This window comes from Pseudopodoces humilis, chromosome 18, assembly GCF_049639895.1.
Source record: "Pseudopodoces humilis isolate 2021_Gansu_Grassland_sample_001 chromosome 18, ASM4963989v1, whole genome shotgun sequence".
NCBI lineage: Eukaryota > Metazoa > Chordata > Aves > Passeriformes > Paridae > Pseudopodoces > Pseudopodoces humilis.
In genome coordinates, this window is record NC_142217.1 from 1,854,061 (window position 1) to 1,881,849 (window position 27,789).

Here is a 27,789-nt window from a genome sequence, read left to right on the forward strand (position 1 = left end):
AGAACATTCTGTTACCAAGAAAGGTTTTATTCTTTTTGCCAGTAGCTTTGTTAATTGCACAAAAAAAAATCAAAAAAACCTTTGCCATTTAAACATTTTCACACATCCTATTCTGAATGACAAATGTTAATTAAAAACAAGGCAGGAAAATAAAAATTCACAACCTTAATGAACTATGGGATCTATCACTGAGGAAAAATGAAACTGCTTTTCTTACAAGCTTTTCACAAGTGTCACATTTTCTCTTTAAAAAGGAGGGAGTCAAAAAAAAAAGCCAACTGCTAAAACAAATCTTCATAAAAAGAAACTTTGCAGAATTGTCAACAATATTAGGACAACATTAACTAGCCAGTTTTATTAGAGCATCTCTCAATCCACTGCTTCCCCCACTTCCCTCCCCCAAATCCCAGGCCTAGGAACAGACTCAAATCCATGTTCAGAGGCTACAGACATAAATACAAGAATCTGAGTGAGACTGACAGCAATCTCAACCGGCGTCTGGAACAGTCTGGATTCCCCCATTTCCATCCCTCCTCTTCAAAGCCACATCAGAGCTCTTGGTCGTCTCCTGCTCCTCCTCCTGGGCAAACCTGTAACTGTACAGCTGTCCAGGCAGCACTGCAGCCACTCTACAGCCACCCACAACGGCTGAAAGCTGCAGTCAGATCCTCCCAGGATAAATTACAGTGTTGAACTACATCTGCCACTCCCACAGAAATAACCATCTCCATTCTGGGAACTACAGTATTTCTAGAAACAAACCCTGCAGCAGCGAACTGCCTAGGGACTGGTCCTTGTAACAGGACTTGAGAGCTCCTCTGGCATTCTCTCTGTATACAGAGGCACCACAAACTAACAAAGATCCTCCATTACCTTTGTTCACACTCATTCACTGTCACTCTGGCCCAAGAAGGCAGGGACAGGTGGGGATGCCATTGGACTGGCTCAGCACTGTTCACTCTCAGCTGCACATGGGACAGTACCTCCTTCTTCCTCCCAAAAGATTTTTTCCTTTAGTCTCATCTCCTGACCCCCAAACCCACAACTTCCCTCGGATGCCCTCAATGCGTAATTCGTATGAGAGCTTTTTTTTTTTTACTGTGGCATGTTTAACAAAGGACTTCATATACTAACTGTGGAGTTCTGGGGCGAGAACAGTGTGCCAAAGCAGGTCAATGGCTAGCTATCCTGGGAATTTTATATACCTTTAATGTGAATACCTACATGCAGAAGAGCAGTGGCATTGCCAAAGGAACATGGGTATAGAACTACCATCATCCACACACAGTGGCCAACAGGCAGTGAGGTCTGACAGCTCTGTTGCCAGGTGTTCACCACAGGACATAAGTAATACAGAATACAGCATTAGCCCACAGTCTAATTAGGAACAGTCACCACAGGAGGTAAAATACTCAAAGTAACTTTTGCAGGATGAGGCATTAGATGTTGTGATTCAAAATGAGTATGTGACACTTTCTTAAAAAGATGCCCCTGAACCATATGCTGCACAAAGCAGAACTGGTAAGAAATCCTAACCCAGGGGAAATTTCCTTACACAGCCATTAAGTTCCTAGAAAAAAAAATAAGGTGGCAGGGGCAGATGTCAGGAACATGGTGCAATTTAAATTCGTCTTCTTTCCTTTCATAATCCCAGCCCAAGGGAGGACGGAGATTGTACCACTGAGAAGTGATTTTGGCCAAAGTTTCTCATTGGCATTTTTCTAACACTGGAATTCAAAATGTAAGAACACTCCCAAAAGGCTAAGACTGAGAATGGGGGGGGGGGGGAACCCCCAAACAAACCAAAAAACAAGCCACACTGTGCATTTTTAGTGACAGGTATCCTTTGGACTCTGAGTTGCTCCATCTACACTGAGAGAAGATAGAGAGTAGAGTATCTGATTTCTAGCCTTGGCATCTGCAGTTCATGTCACCCATCCCTACACTAAAGCTCAGCAGTAGTCTTAGCCTCCCCAGTATCAATTACTGGTCTTTCTAGCAGTTAGTATCTGTCCAGAAGCAGAGTTCACAGATACAGGGAGAAGGCTTATGCTGTGCTATCTTGTACCCAAAGTAGTAACGCTACTACATGTATGGAAAATCTGACATGTATAAAGATCACTAGTCAGTACACAAAAGTATCCTTGTGTGAGGTAGGTAACCATCACCCACCTTCATAGATGGGCAAAGAGACTGAGAGATGTGACAACCATGCAAAGGCCAGAGACTATGGAAAGGAGCTCAGGAAACTCAATCTTGTATCATTCTTCCCTCCCTTTTCAGACTCACCACTCTGCTTGTGACACTGCTGTAATCCAACATACCTTAGTAATTATTGACTACAAGGGTTAAAAAAACCAAACAAGTAGTAACGTAACATAAGCTAAGGCCAGGAACAAGTAAAATCTCTAGCCCAGTTTTACGGGGTCTATGTTTCCCTTGCAGTTTTCTATGCAAACATGTTACTTTCCAGTGACTTTCTGGATGAGCTATGATAAGCCTTTCAGGAGCCTCATTGACTCTGGCATTCTCCTATTTTCAGTACAGTTTGTGTTCCCTAAGCCGTAGTTGTCTGTACAGGGGAAGACATGGATGCAATGTATTGTCTTTAACAGTTCAGGAATTCCTCCAGCAAGGTGCTGGGGAAGTGGAAGTCTAAAAAGAAACTGAATCACGACAGTGTTGCACTCAACTCCCCTTACCCTCTGGAACTGCCCTTCTCCTCCATGGGAGGTGCTTTGTTTTCTAACAGTGGCTAATTAGCAGGAATGCTCCTCACCTTACTTGGGACCAAGGACTTGAGTCATATTCACAGGTAGATAGATGGGACCTGATATGACAGGTAGATAGATGTTGCCCTGTCCCCTTGATGCAGAGTCCAACACTTGCATTATTTCACAGCAAAGGAGAAAAGGGATTGTTAGAAACAGCATCTTGGACTAGCAAACAAAGAGGAAAATTAAAGCAGCCAAGCAGCAGATTTCTGGCAGAGTTGCCTCAGAGCTTCTGAACAATTGCCGCTGTTCTGTCTCATGACTGTCAGTGCATGACATGGATTTTTCTAATTAGACTGCAACAATCCCAGCCCCCTCCTCCCCCCTTCTGCCACAGTGGAAGGCTCACCGCAGCATGTCTCAAAGTTTGTGTATAAAAGGAAATGGAAAGACAGAGATGGACTGGTCCAGAGTTAAAACCCAGTATCATAATAATATTAATCAATAATCATCATATGAACAGTAAGAAGGGTGCAGCCTAATGGATGTAGGCCCTGTACACTGCAGACATGTCGTTGTCAGATTGGTCCAATGCTTTTGCTCGTTTATATACCTAAAGAGAAATCAGAAAAGGATCAGACCCTGATTGTGTGAAGCCTTTTCCCAGCAGAAAAACTCCTCTGCTGACCACTACAACCAGAGAACTGTACAGTATGTCAAATAATCCAAGTGCAGATCACAGTGCCAGGTCTTTCTGTGTTTCCTGATGTAACATTCTAAGGGTCTCTACAATCAAAACAAATCCAATGCCACCCTAGTAAAAATGTATTTCAATCACTATTCCTTTGTCTTAGAGATGATGTAACTCTTAGATCTGTGTCTCTGGTTGACAAATGGCTCTTTTGAATAAATGCTGAAGAACACATCTGAACACTGAACAACTCTTACCTCATTGGCAGCAGCTGCCATGGGAGTTGGGTGGTTGACAGAATCGCCCAGTGCAATAGCTAATCTAAGATCCTTCTGTATGTATTTCAGGTAGAAATCAGGTTTAAAGTTTCCTTGCAAGATATCTGTGGAGAGGAACCGATGCAAAAAGTAAGCATGACAAAATTAAGCCAAGCCCATACTGCAGGGGGCTGCCAATTCAACATCAATCTTCCTTTCCATTGCTGATCACTATTGTTAGTTCTGTTTTTCTACTTGCTATCTTCATCTGGCCACAGTAGATGATGTCACTACTATACACGATGTCATATATATGATGTCACAGATACTGCCCACTGACAAAGTGAGCTTAGATTTCTAAGCAGCTTGCCCTCCATTTCACTTGTTACCCTGCCCCCATGAAATCCTAACTTAAGTTCTAAGTAGTCCTAACTCAGATTCTCAGAAGTCCTAGCTATAAAGGGGAAGGAATGGAAACTCAGCTCTTCATTTCCAGAGTGCTTAAAATAATCATAATCCCAGGCTGATGAAGAATGGGACTGTTATTTTCTACCTTTTGCCACTATCTGAAACACTGATGGATTGTAAGAGAACAATATAAGATAACTTTACTTTGGCACTTCTGGTCCAGGAAGATGCTGGCAAGTTGTCCCTGATTGAGGATATCCAGAAGGGTCTGCTGGGATTGGCCAGTCACTTGAGCCAAAGTGAGTCCTTCTGCTATTGTTGCCATGAAGCTGCCTTGGACCATGTTGACAATCAGCATCATCTTGGCAGCATTGCCTACTTCACCTAGGAGCAAGACACATCATCGGGATTCCTCCAGAAGAGAAACAACAACCCTACTTTGCCAGCCCACACAGCAGTAACACTGCTAGACTCCTAGCATCAAGCACTTGACCGCTCTCCCTTGTCCTGAAAGACTTCAGAAATTATTCCCATTTTCCAAGCACTCAAAGGAATGGAGAAATTTTAAAATATAATGTAAAACCAAAAGCATCACAGATCCTCCAAAATGAGCCAGCATTCAAAAAAGAATCCTTAGCCTGCAGGCTCTGAAACTGGCCAAGTTTTGGAGAAGCAGACCAGTTTCCCAAACTGCCCAAAGAGAAAAGATAAAGATGACACATCTCAGACTCCTTGCTGAAATTTCCCAGTCCTTGCACTAAGAAACTGCTATCAGGCCTTCCATGTTTCAATTACCTAGGAAAAAAGAGGTCTTCCCCATAGCTTGGAAACAGCTGCTGCAGTCCTCATATAAACCCCTGTCGCCAGCTGCCAGGATCACAAGCATTCCATCATTGGAGAGCTGCTGGTTTCCTGAGACTGGTGCTTCCAGAAAGCGACCACCTCGGGACACTATCACCTGGGAGAAGAGCATCTCTGGTTAGCTGTGCATAAACAGCAGCAGGACCATCATTTAGGGCATTCCTGCTCCTAAGGACAGAATTTTAAAGCAGAACAAATAGCTCCACCATATAAACAGGAGAGGCAAGCACTAATGTGATGTATCACACTTTATCCTGCAAAATGTGCTTAACATCAGAAGTTGACCTCACACTCCAGGCAAGACCCTCCTGTACCCATCACTACTGTGCATGTTTTAAGTAGCTGAACTGACATGTTTTAGTCATGGCACCCTATATTGGCCAAGAGACCAATGTTGAAAGTGTACATATGGCATAAGAATCCCAGAAGATTGATCATTATATTTCCCCCTCTTTCCCACAGAGGAAAGGCCTTTGACAAATGTCTTCCGCCAGACATTTACTAATGTGGGTGATTTGCATTCTCTGAATTGATGTTAGACAATAGTGCATCACCAACATGTCTACTTAAAACTTCACCAAAACCAGCTCCCCTTCCTTGTAAAACCACCACACTGCCTTAGCCAGTGGGGAACAATCAAGATGTCAAAAAGAAATCACAGATACTACAGCAGAAGTAATCAGAACACTTCTACAGAAATCCTACAATAGTATTTCCATAGAATGAAATGTGAAGACAATAATTTTCCCCAACCAAAGCATTTAAGCTAGGCAGATTATACCTTTCATCAGTCATTAATCCAGACAGGGTTTTACCCTCAAGTTTGCTACAGAATACCAACCTGTCTACAAATATTTCTTAGAAAATCAATATTTGGATATCTGTTTGCACTGGTGCCAGGTAATAGCTCTACCAAATCTACAGGCTTTGCTGGTATCACCAGGGAACATCTCATCCAACACTCTTTGCTGGTCAAGATTTGACATGCTATTTTGTCTTGTCTGCCTGGAACTTGAGACTCTCCCAAAAGCCCAAAGACCTCTGGAAGTAGTTTTATTACCAAAAGTAATAAAGCACCTGAAGCAACACAAACTGCAGAACTGCTGCTGAATGAACAGCTGCTGCTGGTAAGAGGCTCAGTTGGTGATTACCTGGGCCAGCTCTGTGACTGTATCTGCATCCACGGTGGACATATCCACATAACACTTCCCCGGGCGAATCCCCTGCAACACTCCACTTGGACCAAGCACCAGCTGTGGAGAACAGAAGAGCGGTAAAGCAATAGGGTGTCTGCAGAGAAGTCCCAGTTTTGCAGGGGTCCAACTGAGACTGCCACTGCAGTGACAGACCCCCAGAGGGTTATCAGAACATGCCCTCAAAGACTTAGTTTTTAAAATGGTTTTTTTGTTGGGACATTTCTTTTTACACAGCTGCACTGCTCAGGATGTACCATGACCCAGACTACTGTGGTTAGCAGGAATCAGAACTGGCATTCAGTGACTGCCATCTCGTAGGCTAACCAGCAGAGGTAAAGTAAGAGCTAATCCTTACATCCTTTGCTGCTTTTGGATCTGATACACAGGCAAACGTGATGTCACAGGTGGAGACTACTTCAGCAGGGGTTCTTCCCAGCCGTGCCCCCTCCTGGATGAACAAATCACACTGCAAAAGGCACAAGTCCAAAGGTAAGACAAATTAAATACAGAGAAAATGGATTTTCTGCATTTTGCTGTACAAACTCCACTGCTGGACACAACTCCAAAGGAGTGAGGCATGTTAATTACACAGCAACTTCTTTGTCAACACACACACACACACGTGTGTGCACACGCACGCACCCGGCTCTTTTGCAGCTTTTCTGAAGAACAGGTGAACAACTTTGAAGGAAAGACACACAGAAACAAAACTCTTAGGTGAAATTGTAAGAATGTTGTGCATTTGACAATAAATTATTATGGAAAAAAGGGAGATTTAGGGAAAAATAATGGTAAAAGGAGATAGCAAAATGTGTTATTGGATAGTAACAGGAACATGCACAGCTGAGACTGATGTGTTTCAGAGGGCTGCTGCTTCAAAATCTTAGCTCCTTCTTACCTATCCCCTCATACCAGCCATGTTTTGCGCTTGAAAAAATAAATCTTTTAATCACCTTTTAACAAAGTAACCACGGTGCCCTTCCCGCTTTGATATTCCACAGTATCTTACAGTGGGTCCCCCAGCTACCTATTTTTCTAGGACAATGTCTAGTATATAAGTGCAATGCAATGTAAGCTCCATTTTCATTTTGAATACTCCTATAAAGCCCTTCTCCATCCTGGTCTCATGACACAGTAGATCTTTAACAGAACACTTGTTACCATATGACTAGCACAATATATGTAGACTAACCTGTGGCTGGGCAGTGCATCTTACCATACCTCAATCTCCAGGGATAACTCCCTGCACTTGGCCTTTTTGGCCCAATACACTGCATGGCTATTCACATCAGCAGTATTTTCATGGCTTTTTACAGATGCACAATACATTGACATGGCTATTCACATCAGCAGTATTTTCAGAGACATGCTACATCCCATTCTTCAACGCATACAATGGTGTAATTTTTCTGACAACTCTCTCCTCTCACACAAAAAGGCAGTGGAGCGGGAGTGCTTACATAAGAGTGACCTCACTAGAACAGACCACAGCTGCACTTAGTTACATGTGCCCACCAACAAGCACCCAGGAAACAGGACAGAACAAGTTCGCAAGCGTATCCTTGTGTTTCTTTGGCATCCTCTCCCAGGCACCACTGACAGATGATTCCATGAGATACAGGGGGTAACTGAATGTTTAGGAGAGGTTTAAGCACATGCCTACCTTCTCAGCAGTCCGGTTCCACACAGTGACAGTGTGACCCATCTTCAGCAAGTTGGAGACAATGCCACTTCCCATCAGACCAAGGCCCAGAAATCCTATCCTGAGGGTACAGATAAACATTAATGCAAGAAAGAGCAATCAGTGTCCGTTTCTCATGGTGATGGAAATGATGAAGAGCAAACTGGAGCATCAACAGCACAAAAAAATACCCAAACAAACATGTCCCACTGCAGCCACAGCTACAGTGGGCAAATACTAAGCTTTAAAATCAGGCTGGAATTTATTTTGCTTACCAAGCATCCCTAACAATTTCCTGAAGAAAGTCTTTAGCGTATTTCAGAAGATCACCTAAATATTAACCGTTTGGATGGTCTGGGTTCTTTTTGTTTGTTTGGGGTGTTTTGTTTGTGTGTGGTTTTTTGTTTACTAAAATTGCTATTTGTGTGCCTTCTATTGGCAGTCATTGCCTTACTGAAGTTAAAGGAAACACTTAGAAATGAGCAGGTACTTCTCTAATTAACTTCTGGCTTTAAAACTAAGTCACACATACAATGCTTACTTGTATAATTGAATGATACATTAGTATAACTGAATGATACATTAGTATCTTAGTTTTAATAACACCTAGCAAAGACTACTACGCTAAGCATCATGCCAGACCAAAGACTTAGTCCCTGCCCTACAGCTGCCATTTCAGACACAAGAAGAAAGGAAGTATTAGGCCAGTACAGTTCCCCATCAGTCCCAGAAAACACCCTTCCCCTCCTCCCACAAGCTGGAAAGAGTTTCACTCCCTCCATTCAAAGAAAAGAAAATATGCCACCAAGTCCCTACAATCACTTGCAACAGGAATTCCTCTGCAGATATTGCTGGAAGAACCCTTTTATCCATCATGCAGCTCCCACAAAACCCACAGTTTTCAGACAGATTCTGAAGTATTCAGTTACATCTAAGGTAACTTCACAACAAAATCTACCTGGCAAATCTGCAGTTAATTCTGCAGAATTAGCCACACTACAGCTGCATCATGGCTTTCACAAGCCACTTGTCCTCTCCCAGCTAGCCATGCTGCCTTTTCTCCAAGCAAACTAATTTAGACAAGGCAGAGCAAATCACTACAGGCTCCTCACATGGCCTAAATAAGGTCTACCTATTTTCAAGTCTCTAAACCAGCAGAGATACTCCTTCCTTCCCAACCCACCTCTGAGATGCACTTTCCTGAGAGACTGTTTTACCTGAACAGCTTCATTGTTATTCTTGTTCCCCTGCAGTATAGGTGAGAACTGACATCCCATGTGAACTGCCCCAACAGCAAATAACAAGAGTGGCCTGAACTCAATTTGAACAGTGCAGAAGTTACAGAGCAAAACAGGAAGCTCAAGTTAGGCTTCTCTCACTCTAAAAAGGAGAATGAGGGTATGAGGAGAAACCAGAAAGCTCACGTGCTTCCTTGTTATGGGAAAACATATCTCCCTCTTGTCTTCTGCATGCTCAGGAGAGCAATTAAACAACCCCAGTCAACTGCCAGGTACTACTGGAGACAGATCCCCTTTTATCTTCCTATCTCATTTGACACTCAGGAATATGCTGCTAACAGCCTGCAGTGGGATCTACTGAAAAGGGCTGCTGCTGAAACACTTGCAAACGTATCCAGGACAGAACTTACTCTGAATTTTGTATTGTACATTCCCCTTTGTTCTTATCTGCCTCCCTCCCACCTTGCCCCCCAAAACTGTTTTGCACAAGGAGAGAAGGAATGTGCAGTTAAAGGGAAATGTTAGGTTTATTCATTCTCAGTGACAAGCTGGAGAGTGGCTGCATGTGTGAGCTGGGAAGGAAATGGCTGAAGTGCAATGGAAATCTTACTTTTTGTCTGTAGGCGTGATGCTGCCATTGACTGCTGTGCTGTCTGCTGCCTGGATGGAGGTGGATCCTGTCTCCTGAGGGAGTGGGGTGGGGGGGATGCAGGGGGGAAGAGAGAAGGGAAAAATAATAATAAAAACGATATAATGCACAGCTCTGGAAGAACTGCAAGGCCTCATAACAATAAAAATCCATCAAAATGAAGATTTGCTTTACCTCTTCACAAACCTTCAGCTTCTTTGTGATGGCTTGATAGCAGACAGCTGGCTGTATGGAGAAGACAAAGCATTCAGGGGAAGGACAGTGCTGATTTACTCTGCCGAGCAAACAGACCATATCCTTGTTCCACAGAAACAGGCAGCTCATCTACCCACCACCACCTTCAAAGCAGGACAACTCTGGGGCTTCCCTCAAGGGGAGAAAATAAAACCTAAAATACATTGCAAGATATTAAGATCATTCTTTCTCACCCTGCTCCAGCAATTCAGCTTGTCTTCTAACAGAGGCACTGCTAACTCCTTTCTGTAGTTCCTACAACAGGCTCCTCTGGAGGCAGCAGAACCCAGGCCATCTCTACTCCTACATTTAGCTCTCTGAAGCCTGCCATGAAGCCTCATATCTACTCCCACTATGTCTCTGCAGTTGTGGAACCAAAACCTTCTGGTTAATATGAGAAGGCATGTGGCTTTCCACAAATGCTAAGGCAAAGGCTATTCCTCCCCATGCTGCCTTCTGTGAGCTTGTCTAGATAAAACTGTTAGGAGCTCTTAATCCTTCTGGCTCTGCCCACATCCTCAGCGAGATATAAATCCTTTTATGCTTAATTTGATCTTTCCTTTTCCTCCTGATGTTCACTGCTGAATATAAAATCCTGTAAGGCTTCTGACTCTTGGGAGATAAACTGGTTGTATTTTATAAGGAGCTTTTCTGGTCCTGGAAGTTTTCCTGCAACATTCAGTGAATTGACAAACCTATCCAGATGAAGAAACTGATAGGACAACCATCAAAAACAATCAAACAACAGGATTTTTGAACACAAAAAAAAAGTTTTCCTGTCCATCCTGTTCCTTCTACAGAATTTATTGCATAAGATCTGTCAAAAACTAGTGCTAGATAATCTTGAATCACTTAAATCTATTCACTGTGCTTAATGCTAAATCACTCTAAATCTTAAGGCTTGGAAGTACTTCAACTAATCTAATTGCCAGCCCTTAAAGAACAAAATTCTGGAGCTCGTTATGCATGCTCTTTGTATTCAGTTCCAGCAAAGGGCAAGATTCCAAGCTACTCAGCAGCATGATCCTGGTCCGCCAAATCCTTACCTTCTCTGTCTGGCTTAGCAGGAAGTGATGAAAATGTGGATCACTGTCCTTCACAGGCTATAAAGAGAGAAAGTACAGCCTCAGAAATAAATCCAGAGTCACTGAGTGATCACAGCACAATTCCTTTGCTCTCCTAAGCCGCATGAGAACAATAGAATAAGGGGGGAAATATAAAATGTATCAGCTGTCACAAGGACCATATTTAATTAACTGAGTAGTTTACATTGTGTTCCTTTCTCAAAACCAAATCCACTCTAACCAAATTCCTCATTTTTCAACATCTGTAAGAAAACCAAAGAAGTATACAAGCAAGATTAACATGAGAGGAAGAAAATTCATATTCCGCTTCTTCCTCTCCCAAGCAAATGAAAACACTTATTCTCCAGCTTCCAAGGAATTTCTAGCATTCTGGGAATTGACTGGAGATTGTCACATGCCAAGCAAACCCATCCTAACTGCAACAAGGACTGCAGGCCCAGATACCTCATCTCCCCAGTGATCATCATACATAGAAGCCTGGAATCACATTGCTCTTACACTGCTTTACTGATCACTCATTTGTTCAACAAAATCAAAATGTCTTCAAAAGCTGCTTGTGAAGGAAATCAAATGAAAGCACCCCATGTGCTAGTATTCAGGCAGGGAGACACTATCCACTCCACCTCCACTTTTGGGAAGTCAGTCACAAAAATGCTTTTGAAACAAAAAGTGTAAACATTAGTACAGCATGTTAAATGTGAATCTGCAAATAGTACCACAGAGACAGAAATCTCATTTCCCAGCATATTTGTGAACTGTCTGGGATATTGTTCAGCTTTGTTACGCTGCAGTACGTTCTAACACGAGAATACAAGATCTCGCTGTTTTACAGCCAAAGGGATCTAGATTTGCTGCCACAAACTCAGATCCTGCATGTTGTAAAGCTTCTCACCTCACTCACGCTCGGTGGCCATTTAAATCCAGCCACTGTTCCAGTCATCACTCTCTTCACTGTACTTGACTCTGGAATTGTGAGGTCCTGAGGAGACAGAAGGAGGATCAGAAAGAGCTTAAAACCTGGCTCAGGGGCTGGTCACATCACCATGATCATTTGAGCACACACAGAGAGCTCTGAAAGCACTACAAATGCCTTCCATTTCACAGGCCTTTCCATGAGCATTCAAATTTAAACACAGAGTATTAGCAATACAGGTGAGGTGAGGAAAACATCAAATGCCAGCGAAGGAATTCAACCAGATTTATGGCTTCTGGAGAGTCCATTCTTCACACCTAAGAGGAATGATTGCACTTGAGCACTTATGAAGTGAGCTGAAAACCAACATGCTTGATTCCGTATTTTCCTCTGGTGGATGCAAAAAGCTTAACAAATGAGTAAAGAACATCATTACAAGCAGAAGTCTGAACTCTTTTAATCCTACCATGTCACAATAGAATAGCTTACCTGTTATCAGGAGAACCTTCAAAGCATGAGGTTGACAGCCACACCTGCTCAAGTTTGCAGAACCCATGAGACAAACTGGTATGTGGGCTGCCCCATCTGCTCCACAGGCCCTGGTTTGTAATATCATGATAGTACTTAACATACTGGGGCTTTTACTGTTGAGCAGATTAAACTTTATTTTTTATTTCCCCAAGACATATAGGTTAAAATAGGTCTTTATGCTGTAGGTCATAAACATATGCTATAGACCTCTAGGTTTTTATGCTATGTGAAAAGAATGCACAGGAATTCTGCATAATAAGTGCTGTCTTCCTCTGAAATGAAGGTTCAGAAATGGAGTCACATTATCTCCCCTCCAAAATTTCTTCCTGAACAATATGCACAATATACCTTAGTATCCACACAGAAGCACAAGAGAAGAACACTGTTTGCAAAAATAGCCAGAGCAAGACTCCTGGAGGTAACCCAGAACGATGCAACTGTCCAAGTGTTAGCAGGACAATGCAGACATCAGTCTCCAACCTTGTAGTGTCTAGAGAGAGTCCTGCATACTTCAGCTGGTAAAGCATGGATAAAACCTGCTTGGATACCTATGAAGTTCTGTTGCTCCGTCAAAAATATTCATATAAGCTTAAAAATAAGAGTACTTGAATGATCATCTATGGCCATAGAGCCTTTCTAGGGTTTTCTAGACAGGGCATACCTCAGCAACAACTGGATTCTTGATTTTTATGCATCCTTATTGCTTGGAAGCCAGAATTTGTACTGAGATGGAGAAAAAAAATCCCAAATCCTGTATTAATACAGGACAACATGAAAATGTTTTCTACTCTGGGGCTAAGAACTTGAGGAATTTTTGAGAACCAGGCAAGAAGACAAGATTTTAAAATTACTTCATAAGCTGAAAAACAGTATTAAGGCAGTACTATTATATTTTCATGGCAATTATTTTATTTGTCACTTTCCAGAAGCTATAAGGCTTACTTTCCTACCTTATTCTGCTTAATTTCCTGGTTTGTAGCCAGGAAGTTATCACACAGCTGGCCACCACTTCCGGGCAACTTTAAAATCACTCTGCTTGTCATGTGTAAAATAATGTCTACTACCACAATTAGCTCACTCAAAGCACTCTGATGTCCTAAGGTAGCTAACACAGTAAAACCTATGTGTGCAATGTGTCAGCACAATCAGAATTCACCTAGCCATTAGCTTTGATCAATTTTGGAATGAATCTAGCTCAAAGACACAGAATCATTTTGCAAGAGAAAAAAAAAAAGTCTTGTGGCTTATTTTGACAGAAATATGTGGGGACATGTATATAGGAAGACACTTCGAAAAGTGAAAATTATGTTGCCAATGAAGCATTTTCCTGCATCAGTCAAGACAAGTTCTGTAATTATTAGTTATAATTAATAAATAAGCATCCATTCCTCCCCTTCTCCAACTTCCCTCAAAAGAAGAAACTGATGGGATCTGTTGCACAGCCTAATTTCAGACATTGGTGTTAAAAAAGGAGCCAGTATTTCCTTTAACCCCTTAGGAGATGGACTTGATGATCCTTGTGTCCCTTCCAAATCAGGATATTCTATGACTCTATTCTATGATGCCTTCACAGCTAGTATCTGAGACGATCAACTTCATTTTACTACATCGAGAGAGTCTGCTGTTCAACCAGCGAAGGCCAATCCATTCACAGTTTGGGAGAGCAAAGACCACGATTTTGACTTGCATCCTGACTGAAACATAAAACTGTGAAGCACAACATGGTCCCCTTGAAGTACAGGTGAGCAAACACGTTGCCATATGATGTTTCAGTCGAGGTCTCCCAGTTGTATTCAGGTGTAGTCTCCAATGGAGGATGTGCCTTGTAATAATCCACCAAAATAAATATCCATTTGGAACAGGAAGATCTAGACCACAACAGGTCTTCCATAATAAAAAGGCTGGAACTCTAAACAAGGGTAGACAAAGTGCTGCCACAACATCAAGAAATACCAGGAAAGTGGTGGGAATAAAATATTAAGGCTCCTTTATAATGGAGGATGGGAACATATCCTAAAGCGCAGAAGCTGAAATGAAGACAGTTCTTTTGGTGGATTCCCCATGCTACAAATTTCTTCTTTAAGCCCTAGCTCTTAAGGATATCTCACTCATTGTGAGTACTGAGGTTGAAGTTGAGCGGCTATTTATCACCTGATCATACGAAGTAGATGAGATGGGAGAAGTCAGGAGCCAGATGAAGACCTGAATCTCTTTGCTAATCCTTCCTGCACAAACTGAACTTGAGAGATAACAAGACAAAAGAATGGATCCTCCTGATACAGCTTTCAAAGCCCTCTCAAAGATATGAACAGAGCCACTCACAGTAACTAACTGGTAAAAGTCACAGGAAGTAGCAACAATATACTTGCCAAGGGTATCAGGCAGCCAAATGGTCTAGAAGTAGCAACATGGAAAAGCTTAAATAAAGGGATACTGAACTGATCCTTCCTGGTGGCCTTTTAGTCAAGCTGCCAGTCAGCCCTCAAGGCCAGTTGCCAAGTCCATGGGCACTGGCGGACATGCACAACACAAACCTTCTCATCCTTGGGTGGACGCCCCCGCTTTCGGGGGCTCTGATCCTGGGCTTTTTTCAAGGGTGACTTTGATCCTCTCTCTGACGAGACAGAAGAGACCCTCTTTTTTCCTTCCCCTGTGCCCTTCTTCACCTTTCCTTCAGACAAACTGCCTTTGCGTTTCTCTTCACCAGCAGATTGCTTGCCTCTTTCTTCACTGGAATTACGCCGATTCTTCTCTTCAGTGGAGTTATGGGAAGACGCCTGAGAGATTATAGAATAGAAGATGGTAAGGAAAGAAGAGAAGAGATGGAATGATTTTCATGCAAAACCAAGGATGTGAAGGACTCTGTGCTGATTACTATCAAGCAAAACCACAGCACAGCAGCTTGAAAACTACATATCTGTTAGCCCTTTGGAGTTGGTGAGTGAAGTTCCTGGTTAGTTCTCCTGCAAAAACACACCAGTTTAAGCAAGCGTGTAATGGAACAGGCCAGCTGAAGACTTGCCAGGACTGTGCACTTCTAACATACTAAAGACAAGATTACTAGATACCAAATTCTTAAGACTGATGTATAAAATCATCACAAGCAGACCAATTAGCCTCTTCAGTTTCTTCATCATTTAATAATCCAATAATCGCTTTTCCCCACCAAACAAGATTAAATGGGGAAGAAGAGAGGACAGGAAATAAACCCCAAAAACCAAAGGAAAACAAAATCCTCCTCAATTTGCCAGAGGAACAAGCTCCTTTCACATAACAAGGCATCTAATCAACATTCATGCCAAGACCTGTTTTGATGCACACAGTGAAAAAGAACCCACTCACCTGATCCTTGCCTTTGGTTTTTCTAAGAAACTCCTCTACGGCATCCACAGCTTGCTGGAAGCGCTTACCCTTGTTAATCTTTATCATTTCCTCTTTGTGAGGGTGATAAGGCTTCAGCTGCTCCACTTTGATCCAAGCACTTGAAACAAAAAAAAGAAGCTAGTTATAGTCTCCAAACTGCAACTCTCTCAGTCATCTCACTTTGAGAAACACACAGCTACACTTTCTCCCCTAATCTACTGATGACAGCATCCCAAAGTCACTTCCTACCTAGAAACTGAGAATTTTCTTCTGGTACTTTTACTTAGTTATTTCTTAAGCTTTATCTCCTCTCATTCCAGCACTGTCCCCCTCCAAGCATTATTCTCTATTGGCAAAGCATCTTTAGGATGTGATCACAGGATGCATTTAAAACAATGGTGGCCCAATGACTGCACTTGTTTCACCATGAGGAACACCCACAGTCCCACACCTCCACGTGAAGTAGCCAATACCACAAATCTACTCAAGAGGTTGTTGAAAGCAAAGTTCACTTAACAATTCTCAGCTATCAATCTGGTTCAAAAATATTCAGCACACAGCTGTCTAAAAAAACTGTAGGAAAAAAACCCAAAATTATGCATCTCACTATAGAGATGACCACACAGAGTGAATACAAAAGCCATAGCTCATTGCTGCACTTATTTCTGATGTACCCAGGTATTCTGCAGAAAAACAACAATTTTGTTTTTGAGGAAAAATAACTATTTCCTTCACTGTTGCTATTTTAAGATAACCTGACTTGTACAATAGCAGAGTATTAACATGCAGTCCTATTAAGACTGCAGTCTTTCAAGGAAAATCAACTTTCCCTGTTTCAGCTCCTGATAAATAAGACTTCTTAGCATTTACCAAATGGTGAAGTCATCAAGTATGGGTGACAACTTCACTTTCCTCTACGTAAACAAGCTCTTCTACCACTTCTTCAGTGAGGTTTAAGGGAATGTCTTTGCTTCTCTTGGTGCCTGAATTCCTTGTGGCTCTCACAGATTAATCCACCTTTCCCCTTCCACAGATTCAAGTCCAGGCTCATCAACCACACTGTTACAAAGCTACTTCTACCCTACCGGAAACAGAACTGTGTAAGTTTTGAAAACCCTTCCCTCAGTTAGTATAGCCAATGGTACTTCTTAGAACACAGCAAAAATGAGGCAATCAGACTTTCTCTTGTCCCCAGATATCTCTGTTACATAGACTACCCACGATTACAGGTTTTAAATATTTCCCAGTGCAATCTAGCTCCTGCAAGCTGGATGAAGTTATTTAATAGCTGCATTTTCAGACACTGTATGCACCATGTCATATAGTTAAACTGAACACGAAGATTAAAATAACAAAAAATAATAGTAATGTTTTGCTGAATCTTGATTGTCCTCTCTTCACAAAACAAATTCTGTAACTTCATTAAGACCTTTCTCTTCACTGGCAATAGCAATTGCTTGTAAATTGCAATCAGGAATCAACTTTAAGAAAGTAGACTGAAACATTTTGAGTCTCATTTGCAGAGACAAGACCTCCTGATAGAACTGACTGTGGAAAATGCCAGCATTCTTTCCAAAGAACCCAGTGCTCCTACATGCAAAGCTGGATCCTTTCACTTAGTTTACATCATTTTTATAAGAACTGACTTAATCTAACAAGTCAAATCGTCGCATTCAGTCTGCATAAAGTCTGAGTCCAGCAGCTCCTCAGAGAATCTCTACCAGCTGCCCAGACATTACTGTGAAACACACCTTAAAGTTACCTTACACTGTAAAGCCTGCCTGTATAACAAACAGTGACAAACACCCCTGCATACTACAGAGCACCAGCTCATGAGAAGCCTTTCATCATGAAGTGTGTGTGCAAAGGAAACAAAATTTTGGACCACAATATAAGAAAGCATGTTAAACGTTGTTACAGGACAATTTCTAAATAAAAATAAGTTATTTGCTCTCAAGGCATTCTCTTAGGTGTCTGCACATCCTATCCCTCCTCACTGCACATGCTCATTAGCTTCCTTTCTCATTCCTTTTTCTTTGGTACAGAGAAAGCACAAAGCACAAAGCTTTCTGGTCCCCGGCTTCAAAGGTGCATCTTGGCACTTGTGATCCACCAGGACAAAGAACTAGAGATCTCAGAGAAAAACTAATAAGTGAAAAACAATCTTAAACATTGCCTAGGTTAAAAAGAAACTTAAAAAAAACAGAAAAAAACTTAAATTGGTCTTTTCCTTTCCAGTGTGTTTCCGCATCACCTACCTGGACAACCTTCTGTAAGAGATGAGCATCTTTTGACACCAACATCCACAAACCAATTGCATGCAGTGTTTCAAAACTTGAAAACAAAAAACCTTTTCACCAAACAAAATCATTCACGTTTAAACACAAGATCTCAATACCCTCAAGGCCAATGAAGCCCAGTATTTAGATCAGTCTTAAGGATATAACATATAAAAGGAACTACTGTTTCTCTCCTGATTCAGCAATGAATCAATACACAAGAAAAACATTAACGATGACACTGAAGATGTCATATTTAAGATGAAATTGTGTTCATCCTGCTGCACAGTCACCAAGCATGTGTAAAGAATGGGCTACATGGAAAGTGAAAAGATGTAACAAAAATACCGGTTAGCAACGGCTGTCTCTTTTCATTTCTCCACACTGTTCCTCATCCTCTCCAAAATACCACTCTTAAAAACACTGCTCATGTCAAATCCACATTATACACATGAACAATAAGCAAAACTTAGAATAAGATGAGGCAGGTATGAAAACAACCTGCAGCCACACGGAAGTAGTGGAACAGAGAGATGCAGACATCAGATTCAAATCCCTGGCACAAGCATGGCACAGGCAAGGAGATCTTCAAACCCTCACCATTTCAGCCACTCTCTTCCTGTCTAGAGATACCAACCCCTAATGATAAGCTACAGAAATGAGATGGAAGAATATTGACTAATACTTGCTTTTTGCAGACCGTACAGCTAGGGATGAAAACAGCGGCACTATATCTCAAAATTTCTATTTACCACAGTCCGGGAAAAAATTTATTGCTTTAGACTGTAGCACTTTAGATGCCCATACTAAATGCTAACACAACCAGTTCTAAAAGTCAAAAGAAAACTGCTTAGCTATTTACAAGACCAGTGTGTGTGAGCACAACAGAAATCAAGATGGATTTCCTTCTATTAAAAGGGAACATCCCAACCCTCATCAATTAAATAACTCAAATAACTAAACTCTGCAACTTAGTGCAAAATGTCTCACTGCTCTTTTCCTTGTGGCTGGAATTAATGAGAGAGACGGTTTTTGTATTCGGACTCAGCTGTTTATCTTTTCGTATCTGTATTACATTCTCACAGACAGCACACAGCACATCAAGCTAACAAACTAAAAATGGAACCCCAGATCTCTCTCTACAGGACCTTTTAAGTGTAAGCTATCCAATTATAAAATGGCAACTAATTTATTTTTACTTTTAACCCAAAAACCAAACACTTGTGCTCCGCACTGCGGACTTTCCCACCCAATCCCATAATACCAATACCCATGAAGGTGAAAAAGCAAGATAAGCCTACGCCCTAAAACCCCCATCTTGCTACATATATATTACTATATCCTAAAACCTTAAACTGTATTTTCCACCATGTGATACAACACACTTCTATTCAAACTACACATTTACAATCTCAATTCAATTTTGGAAGCCTTTCCATGGCCTCAGGTCAAATACACCGTTCTCCTGTGGGTCAGTGCCTGTTAGCACAGAAAGCTTGAAATTCTCTGTGCCCAGGTGTTGGGGGTTAGGGTTCCAGCATCTCCCTCTCCTGTTTGAACCATGAGCACTGCTTTGACAAGCACTATTGGATACACTGAAGTAGACAAGGCACAAATACTATGATAACAATCAATACATACATGCTTACTTTCAAAAGTTCTCTCCACAATGGTGCAAGGCTGAGGTGTAATTGCACCAAGATGTCATATTTTTTTACAAGGTGTGATTTGGAGTGACATCTGTGATTTTGTCTTCATTTTGTTTTGACCGAGGAAAGCCAAATATTATGCAAAAATCCATTTTCACTGAGCCAAAGATTTTAAATTCTTGAGCTTCATAGGGTGCCTCAGGGAGAAATTTGGTTAAGACACCCTATCCCTCATTGGGATTTATAACGAATCATGAAAGATCTGGAGAGACATTTTTTGGTATTGGCCAATCTACTGGTAAACTGACCAAGAAGGTTGAGAATGGCTTTTCTGGACTTGAATAAATCAAACAAATGGTATCCAAGCCTGATGCATTGGCCAAGGTCACCCAAACATTGGTTTTTGGTTGACTCATGGGCAGGATCGCATCACTTAAGGCAAACAACAAGATAATAAGGCGCAAGTATGATATCTGATTTAGTTTCATGTTTCTCTTTGGTTCCCCTTCTGATTCAAGGCACCTTTTTTTTGTTTTCAATTTCCACACAAACCTTTTTGCACACTTCCTTTTTGTCTTTTCTCAACTCCATTCTGGGACAAGCCAAATGTAAGGCACTACGTTATTTCTTTTGCATTCAACTCCACAAATTTGGACTTATTTTGATTCTCAAATTTCAACAGCCTTACACCTTGTATGAAATTCTAAATCATAACACGATCCACAGTTTTGTCTGTAGTGATTTTCAGCTATGGTACTGTGCCTGCAGAGATTTTCAGCATTCCAGCTGGCTCTGCTACAGCAACACAGAGCTCCACGTGGGATAATCTGCCTCACTGAGAAGTACCAGGAACACAAGCTCACCCCCTCCATCAGTTCAGCCTATCCCTCCAGCCACTCTGACTACTAAGGTGTATTTCCAACAGTTGGCAAATTTAAAGCAAGTGTTTTCTGGTGTCAGGACCTGAAAGAACATTTCAGAAAGACTACATCCTGAATTTACTCTCTCTCCTTGAAAACCAGGAAAAACAGTGGCAGAAGGGTAGGTGCTTTCATCCGAATAGAACACGGAGGATGGAAAGGAGTGCTGTGTTAAAATCACTGCACCTGATGGAAACAGGCTATCTTAGATTGCATGCTTCCTCCATTTCTTCCTTAATACATAAAGTCAGGAAGTGCCCCTTGACCCCATCATATTTAGTTTCACACTGATGCTTCAAAAGGGTGTAAGAAAGAATGGGCTTTCCCAGCTTCCTGTTAAGACTGTGATATACATGACTTGCAAGTCCATTCGGCTATTAGTGAATACCAAAGGGGGAAGGAAGGTGAATGGCTGTGTTCGTACACACAGCTCTGATGGCTGCAGGACTCACATTAGTATTTCTATAAAATCATAGCAGAAAAAAACACCTTCAAAGCAATGGTATTTTTAGTTTTGACAAATGTAATAATGAATTCCTAAGCAGGCCAAAAAATATAAAAATATTTTTAACTGTATGACACACACCAAGAAAGATGTGTGGGCCAGCCAGTCTATAAGTTTTAACTACTAAAAGCAATAAATATACATATACAGCAAAATAAAAGTTCTTACTTGACTACTGAAATATCTACAAAGATTTTCTATGACAAGACTGTAGCATGGAAATTATAATAAAAGGGGATTTTAAATACTACCTGAGAAGCACATCTGAGAAGTTATAAACACAGATAAGAGGTGTAAGTTCCACTTCTAAATTAAATTAAATTTGCTGTTTAGATTCTTGTAATGGATATTGTTACATGCTTGTCAGGTCTATGGTCAGGAAACATCAACTGTTCTTGATTTTATATAAAGAATCCTTTTAATGTGACTTACTCTAAGAAAAGACAACTCCTAGCTGAAAGAAAAACTCCAAGAAAAACAACTCCTAGTCAGACTAGAAAAACCTTATCAATTTGGAGAACAAGGTAATAAAAAGACATTACACAATTGCCTTAGCTGCAATGCACACAATCACTTAGAATAGGACGTAGATATTACATCACTACTATGAACATCAAGGTGGCTTTCACTGTGGTAAAGATATGTACTTCACAGCTTAAACACAAGCAAAATCTGCTTCCATGGGTAGACAATCCTTAGATTCCAGAAAACCCATTCCTTCAGAACTAACAGGAGAAACATCATCAACACAATTAACACAGAGCTAATTAACAATTAACAGCAGAAAAATTATCAAAATCCAGGACCTAGAGAACAGTCTGAATGCACTCATGCTCTCACCTGTGTCTTGGTCCACAACTACTCACAGCTTTCCAATTAATCTGTTCCCTTACTCACTGTGGCATTGCACAGGCCCAGTACACGGTAATATTCAATTTGCAGGAAAAGGAAAATGCATTTCCTCTGTGCTGCATCCTAAGCTAGCCAGAATTTCACAAATTACCAAAACTTACACATTACACCAAAACCACTGCCATACCATCAGTATGTTTTTATTTACCACTCTGCTCTGCTCATGCACATCCATTTTTACTTCCAAACATCTTTCTCCTTAACCTTTAGCATGACAAACCAAAGGCACATGAGTCAGGAGGGAACAATTTTCACCCAGTCTGGAACAGGGGCATCTCTGGCCACAGCAGCCACTTAGGAATCCTCAGAAGGAAATAAGACTAAAATAAGGCCCAAGATTGCCTGCCTCTCCACAAACTCGCTGGCAAGAACACTCAGAAATTCATGGGAGGGACTCTGCTCAGCAACCAGCATCACTTTTGCCTTATACACACTGGACAAGAGGTGAACAGACAACACCAGATCCTCTCCTGTTCAAGCTCAAAGGATAATCAAGTAATACAAGAGCTGCAGCAATGGATCCATAGTAAAGAAATGCCATCAAACAGCATGAACATAGCAGAAAAAGAGAGGTGCTAAAAAACAAAGCTACATGCACTAGACCACCAGTATGGATAAGTGTGCTCCTCATCATCCCTCAAACACCCCTCTGCACTCTGCTATTACTCAGGCTGCTCATAAGGTGGTGACATTCTCTCAGTTTCATACTTCCAAGTCCTGTTTATACACAGACCTGAAAAAAGTATTCACAAAACCCACTACTTTACTTGTACAAAATAAGTTAAGAGATTTTCTCTTCATCTTCACATTTAAAGTGAAATAATTTATATCTTTCCTGATTTATAACTCACTGATTATATACTTAATACTGTTACTATACTCGAGACTGGCTCACTGATTATGCTCAAATGTGAGAACTTGCTCAAGGAACACACTGGTTAGAAGAGCACAGATCTAACCAGCACAGCCTTTTGAAGTTCCAAGTCAGGACAGAAGAGGCACACAGGCTTCTCTACCTTCTCTCTATCAACACTATTTGAAAGAAAGGTGATAGTATTTATTTCTATTCAGTTTTCATGTAGGGTATGCCAATCAAAACAAAGAAATTTTTAATTAATGATTATCTAGCATGATATCATTAAATTTCACAAGCTGGAGACTGGGGTAAGGGGCTACACTACAACAACCACACTATCTTACTGTGCCAGATGACTGAATATGCCCCGGCCAGAGCTCTAGAATCTTGCAAATAATCCCGATTATTTTGCAGCTCTGAACTGTTAATTTGTAATCACGTTATTAATCTCAGCTACAGTATCAAAGACATTTGACGGCTTGTCTTAATACCAAAAAAAACCTGTATTTGATTCAATAATGTGAAATACAAGAATTGAGAAGAAATTATCAGGACAGAAATAATCCACTTCAACTCAGAATTTATTAGCACAAATAACCATATTTAATAACACCACCAAAAAACATTCTCTGCCCTCAAATCAACCTTCACCTGCCTCAAGTTACTAGAGATCCAAACATTTCCATTAGTATGCGGCATATACTACTACTCCATCAAGTTTAGACCTCATTTCTTAATGGAAAAAATTTTTGAAGTATTAAGCAAAAATAATTTCCTTAAGACATATTAATCAAATGGTCTCAGTTCTTATCACCTTTCTTACAAAAAGTAAATGTTTTTTTAGTCTTCCACAGATATTTGCAACTTCCTTCTTTATTCCATGACTTAATAGGATATAGCAGAAAACAGAGGAAAACTGAAAAATTATTAAAATAATTTTCAGTTTCATAAAATATCCAAAGTTCTCAGTGGGTTTTTTGGGGTTTTTTTTTCCCCTAGATTGTAATCATTTAAATCTAAGACAATTATGATTTTGTTCACATCTGAAATCATTAAATTCTGCCTTGCAAAAAGGCAATCTAAAACAGTTTTGGCTCTCTTATAGTGAAGTCTTCCAAAAGCACAGCAAGAATATTTTCAATCAGCAAGTAGGACAGTATATTCTTTCACAAATGGCAATTATATAGTCAATTGTACTCCTTTGGCAGCAAAATAAAATACTCTGAGCTGTACCTTTCTCATTCATGGTTACAGGCTAAAATCTAACAGAGTAATGTCACACCTAAAAGTGGCGAGCTATCATCACAGCAGCAACTCAGATCCTAAGCTAAGTTTTTACAGTCTTCCTACACCCCATTGAGCAGCTACATCATGTAGTAATAGTTGAATTTATTTTATTGTGTGGTTCAAAGGGAATCCTTTATGACGCTACATTGCACTGTAATATTGGTATATATTTCTTCCACAAAAAAATATTAGTAAATATTTCTTCCACAAAAGATCCACGCTATGTGGTACAATATTTTCCCCAGATGAAAACAAGCAGGTACATACTGATCTTCTGTTCCAAAAAACTTCACAAAGAAGCACTTTTTTCCTCGAGGTTTCTTCAGATCTTTAGGTGGGTTAACAATCTAAAGGTGATTAGAAATCAAAATTAAAAAGCACATAGTGACAAATTTTGTGATTTTACCAGCCAGTGTTCAGCTTTATAGATTTTTTAAAAATCTGATTAGGAAGATAACTGGCATTACTAAAAATTTGTTCCACTTAGGTAATCCTTAAAATTTAAATTTTGTCTTTACTCCCAGAATAGATTGCTTATCAAGTTTAAAATATTAGTAAGAAGAAAAGCTAACATTCAGTTATACAGGTGACACCTGTACATGAGCCTGGTGTTAACTTGATCCAAAAACCAAATATATATAGTTGTCAGCCACACTGACAATTCTTTTCCCTGACTCATGCTGTTACCTCAGCATGCTTAGCCCTCATACGACATAAAAGACAAAAAGTCTTTCAGAGAAGTAGAAATAATAGAAATGGCATATAAAATTCTTTTTTTTAATCTTTAATCAAAAAAACCCTAACCAAACCAGAAGTAGGATCAAATTACCCCAAATAATTCTGAAAAACCACAGCTTTAAAACAGTATATTGAGAAGCCAGACTCCTTATGTCTATTATTTAACACAGTACTGTTAACCAACTTATTATGGAAGAAAAGAAATGTGTCTTGCAGAAAGTGACAGGGATTAAACAACTAAATTTGGGAAACATTAGCAATTCCAGAGCTGTGTCTCTGCTTTTCATTCCATATGAACTACCACCTGTTACTGACAGACTGAGATAATAGATCAAATAAAGCCCTAAACTAGTTCACACTTAATATTTGTGGGGTATATGTGCTTTCAGGCAAAGCTTTCCCTACACAGAAGGAAAACACAAAAAAATGTGCACCCAAACAAAAAAAAACCACAAGCCATGAAAACTAAGACAGCAACAATAAATACAAACAAACCTCACCTTCCCTGGCCATGGAGGGTAGCGGCCCAGCTTCCCCCTAGAGAAAAAATAAAGTATTAGGCACTAGAATCAGAGAAAAAAACAACTATCCCAGTGTCTGCTTTTTCACATTTTGTCACTTTTCACATTAATTACAATTTGCAGTCCAAACCTTCTACGCAAGGCAGGACACATGGCTGACATCTGCACCTAACTCAGGTCTCTGGACAGTCTGTTTGACCTTGCTGGACAGTCAGAACTGAAGAGTAGCAGCTACACTGCCTGCAAGATACAAAAGAAATAGCCACTGCAGCACCGTAAGTGTGGATATTTCATCATATGGAACTGAAAAAAAGCACTGATGCAGGCAATCAGACCACAATTCAGGTTGAGAATGTCCATCTGCCTGTCTAGAGAAGCTGGTGAGCAGAGCAGCCACCATTTCCCAGCTCAGAAATCTGAGGTTCTAATTCTCACAGGAAAGCACTAATGGCAGGATCCCCGCAACAGGTTCAACACTATCACTTTCATCAGGTGCTTACCCCCACACTAACTAAAGATACGAAGAGTCATTAAAAAACAGGCAGAAAAGTCTACTTTCTACACTTGCAAATGTTTCCATTATGAAAACTAGGCAATATTAGAAATAATCACAGAGGAGAAAGAGACATAAGTCTTAGCCCTCAGCTCACCAGATTTCCTGGTGAGCTTTATCCTTATTTCACCCTTGTCACTGACTTGTGCTGCAGTACTCTCAAAACCCCATTAGTAACTGTCTTGCAAGAGACAGGCAAAGAACCTGTGGGGCCAAACAACTCCTGACACAAAACTTCTCAGCAAGTGGCAATGCTGCCCAGACGATTCAGAAGCCAGGGGCAGGCAGGAACACTGTCAAGAGCTGTGACTATGACCATGTCTCATATTCAATGCTCCCATTCCTGTACTGAGAAAAAAAATCAGCAAACCCTTTCTGCTATTGCTGTCTGGTTGTTAAAAGTTCCCTGTGACAGCTCTAGGGCCAGTACCTGGCTGTCATGTACAAAACTAAAGCGGGATAATCTGCATTCCAACATTGAGAGCAGAACACTCCCCAAAATCTCATCTGAAAGAAATATGTTAAAAGTAACTAATGTTTGCTTATTTTGCTATATAAATTAGACAACTTCCCAGCACTGTAAATTTTTCAGATGAGAGCTGCAGCTGTCACAGCCTAAAGCACATACTTCTTTTTATCTGGGTTATCAGTATAAATGCATGCATTTACATATTGGGAATTAGCTACTTCTCTGAGCCCTGGCAGGACAGCCTAGCCCATTCAGCATAGTAGAACCTATACACTTAATCGGTGCTCACAGGGCACAGTGGAATGCTCTTACTTCTCCCAACCAGGAAACACAAAATCACAGCTCTGACTATTTTAGGGTAAGAGTGCAGTGACAAGGGGAAATGGCTTCTTGGGGCTTCCACAGGGACACCCCAACTTGCAACGAAACGCTGGATTGTTGTGTCGCTTCATTAAAGCATTGTCATGAAACGGTGCCGTGGCTCTCTCTAAACACCTTTTATCTCTAACCTTTCTCCCATCCCTCGGGAGCTGAGCCCATGCTTACCAAGGAACCCCGCAGCGTACGTCCTTCCGTCCCGCTTCCCGCATCCCTCCATCTGACACAGCTTCCATCATGCACCGCCCCCGCCAGCCTCCAGTGCCGGCCCGGCTCACAGCCCAGCCCACCTCCCGCCGGCCCGGTGCCCTAGCTCCGGGCTGCCTCCCGCCGCTCCTCCCACACCGCCCCAAGGACGGCGGCGACGATACCCGCAACCCGGCAGCTGCCCCATCACTGCCCTGCCCTGCCAAGCCCCACCCTGCCTGCACCCGCTCCCCAGAGTCGACCGCGAGCTGACAGCGCCCAGCGCGGCCCAGCCCGACTCGGCTCCCGCTGCGTCGTTCCCAGGGCTGGGTGCAGCCCCGCCTGCGTCTCCGCAGCCGCAGCCTGATTCTCCTAAGGGCGCCCGGGCCGCCATGCTCCGCAGCCGCTACGCAGCCCGCGCCGCCACTCACCACACCAGGTCTCCGAGCCTCAGACTCACGGCCGCCATCTTACCGACACAGACCGGCCGCGCCGCGCAGGGGCTGCCGGGAGCAGCGGGAGGGAAGCGGCAGCCGCGCCCATTGGGTGGGCCCGTTACGTGGGCAGGCGGTCCGTCACATGGGCGGTAGGGCTGTCAGCGGCCTCTCCCTTCTCCCTCCTCGTTGTGCCGGCCGTGGTTCCCATTGGTGTGCGGGGCGGGGCCGAGGTAGGAGCGAGGCTCGCCGGCCTCTCTAGTCGGATGTTCCTGGGACTA

The 27,789-nt window shown here is 41.6% G+C and overlaps 1 protein-coding gene across 5 annotated transcripts; it reads right to left on the reverse strand.

Annotated features, from left to right (window-relative positions):
* Nucleotides 1-6: 6 nt before the first annotated feature.
* On the reverse strand, nucleotides 7-27,667 carry GLYR1 (glyoxylate reductase 1 homolog). Of its 5 annotated transcripts, none has more exons than XM_088064330.1 (16): nucleotides 27,506-27,667; nucleotides 25,468-25,504; nucleotides 24,497-24,576; nucleotides 15,801-15,939; nucleotides 15,125-15,235; nucleotides 11,907-11,993; nucleotides 10,976-11,032; nucleotides 9,870-9,920; nucleotides 9,657-9,730; nucleotides 7,791-7,890; nucleotides 6,483-6,593; nucleotides 6,083-6,184; nucleotides 4,866-5,028; nucleotides 4,275-4,454; nucleotides 3,663-3,787; nucleotides 7-3,327 (listed from the first exon to the last, which is right to left on the reverse strand). In XM_088064330.1, the coding sequence occupies exons 1-16, from the start codon at nucleotides 27,541-27,543 to the stop codon at nucleotides 3,253-3,255; spliced, it is 1,530 nt and encodes a 509-aa protein (XP_087920456.1). In that variant the 5' UTR covers nucleotides 27,544-27,667; the 3' UTR covers nucleotides 7-3,252. The 5 variants fall into 5 exon arrangements, with proteins under 5 accessions (XP_087920456.1, XP_005522827.1, XP_087920455.1 ...); XM_005522770.3 differs by having other exon boundaries at nucleotides 14,993-15,235; XM_088064329.1 differs by having other exon boundaries at nucleotides 6,083-6,179; nucleotides 6,481-6,593; nucleotides 14,993-15,235.
* Between the last annotated feature and the right edge of the window lie 122 nt (nucleotides 27,668-27,789).

Excerpts from the sequence above, each read along its gene's own strand:
- GLYR1 (XM_005522770.3), bottom strand. The coding sequence starts at position 27,543 with ATGGCGGCCGTGAGTCTGAGGCTCGGAGACCTGGTGTG. Across the intron at positions 24,577-25,467 it reads ACCCTCCATGGCCAGGGAAG|ATTGTTAACCCACCTAAAGA; the intron begins GTGAGGTTTGTT and ends AATCACCTTTAG. Across the intron at positions 11,994-14,992 it reads GTCCACCCAAGGATGAGAAG|GACCTCACAATTCCAGAGTC; the intron begins GTTTGTGTTGTG and ends CTGTCTCCTCAG.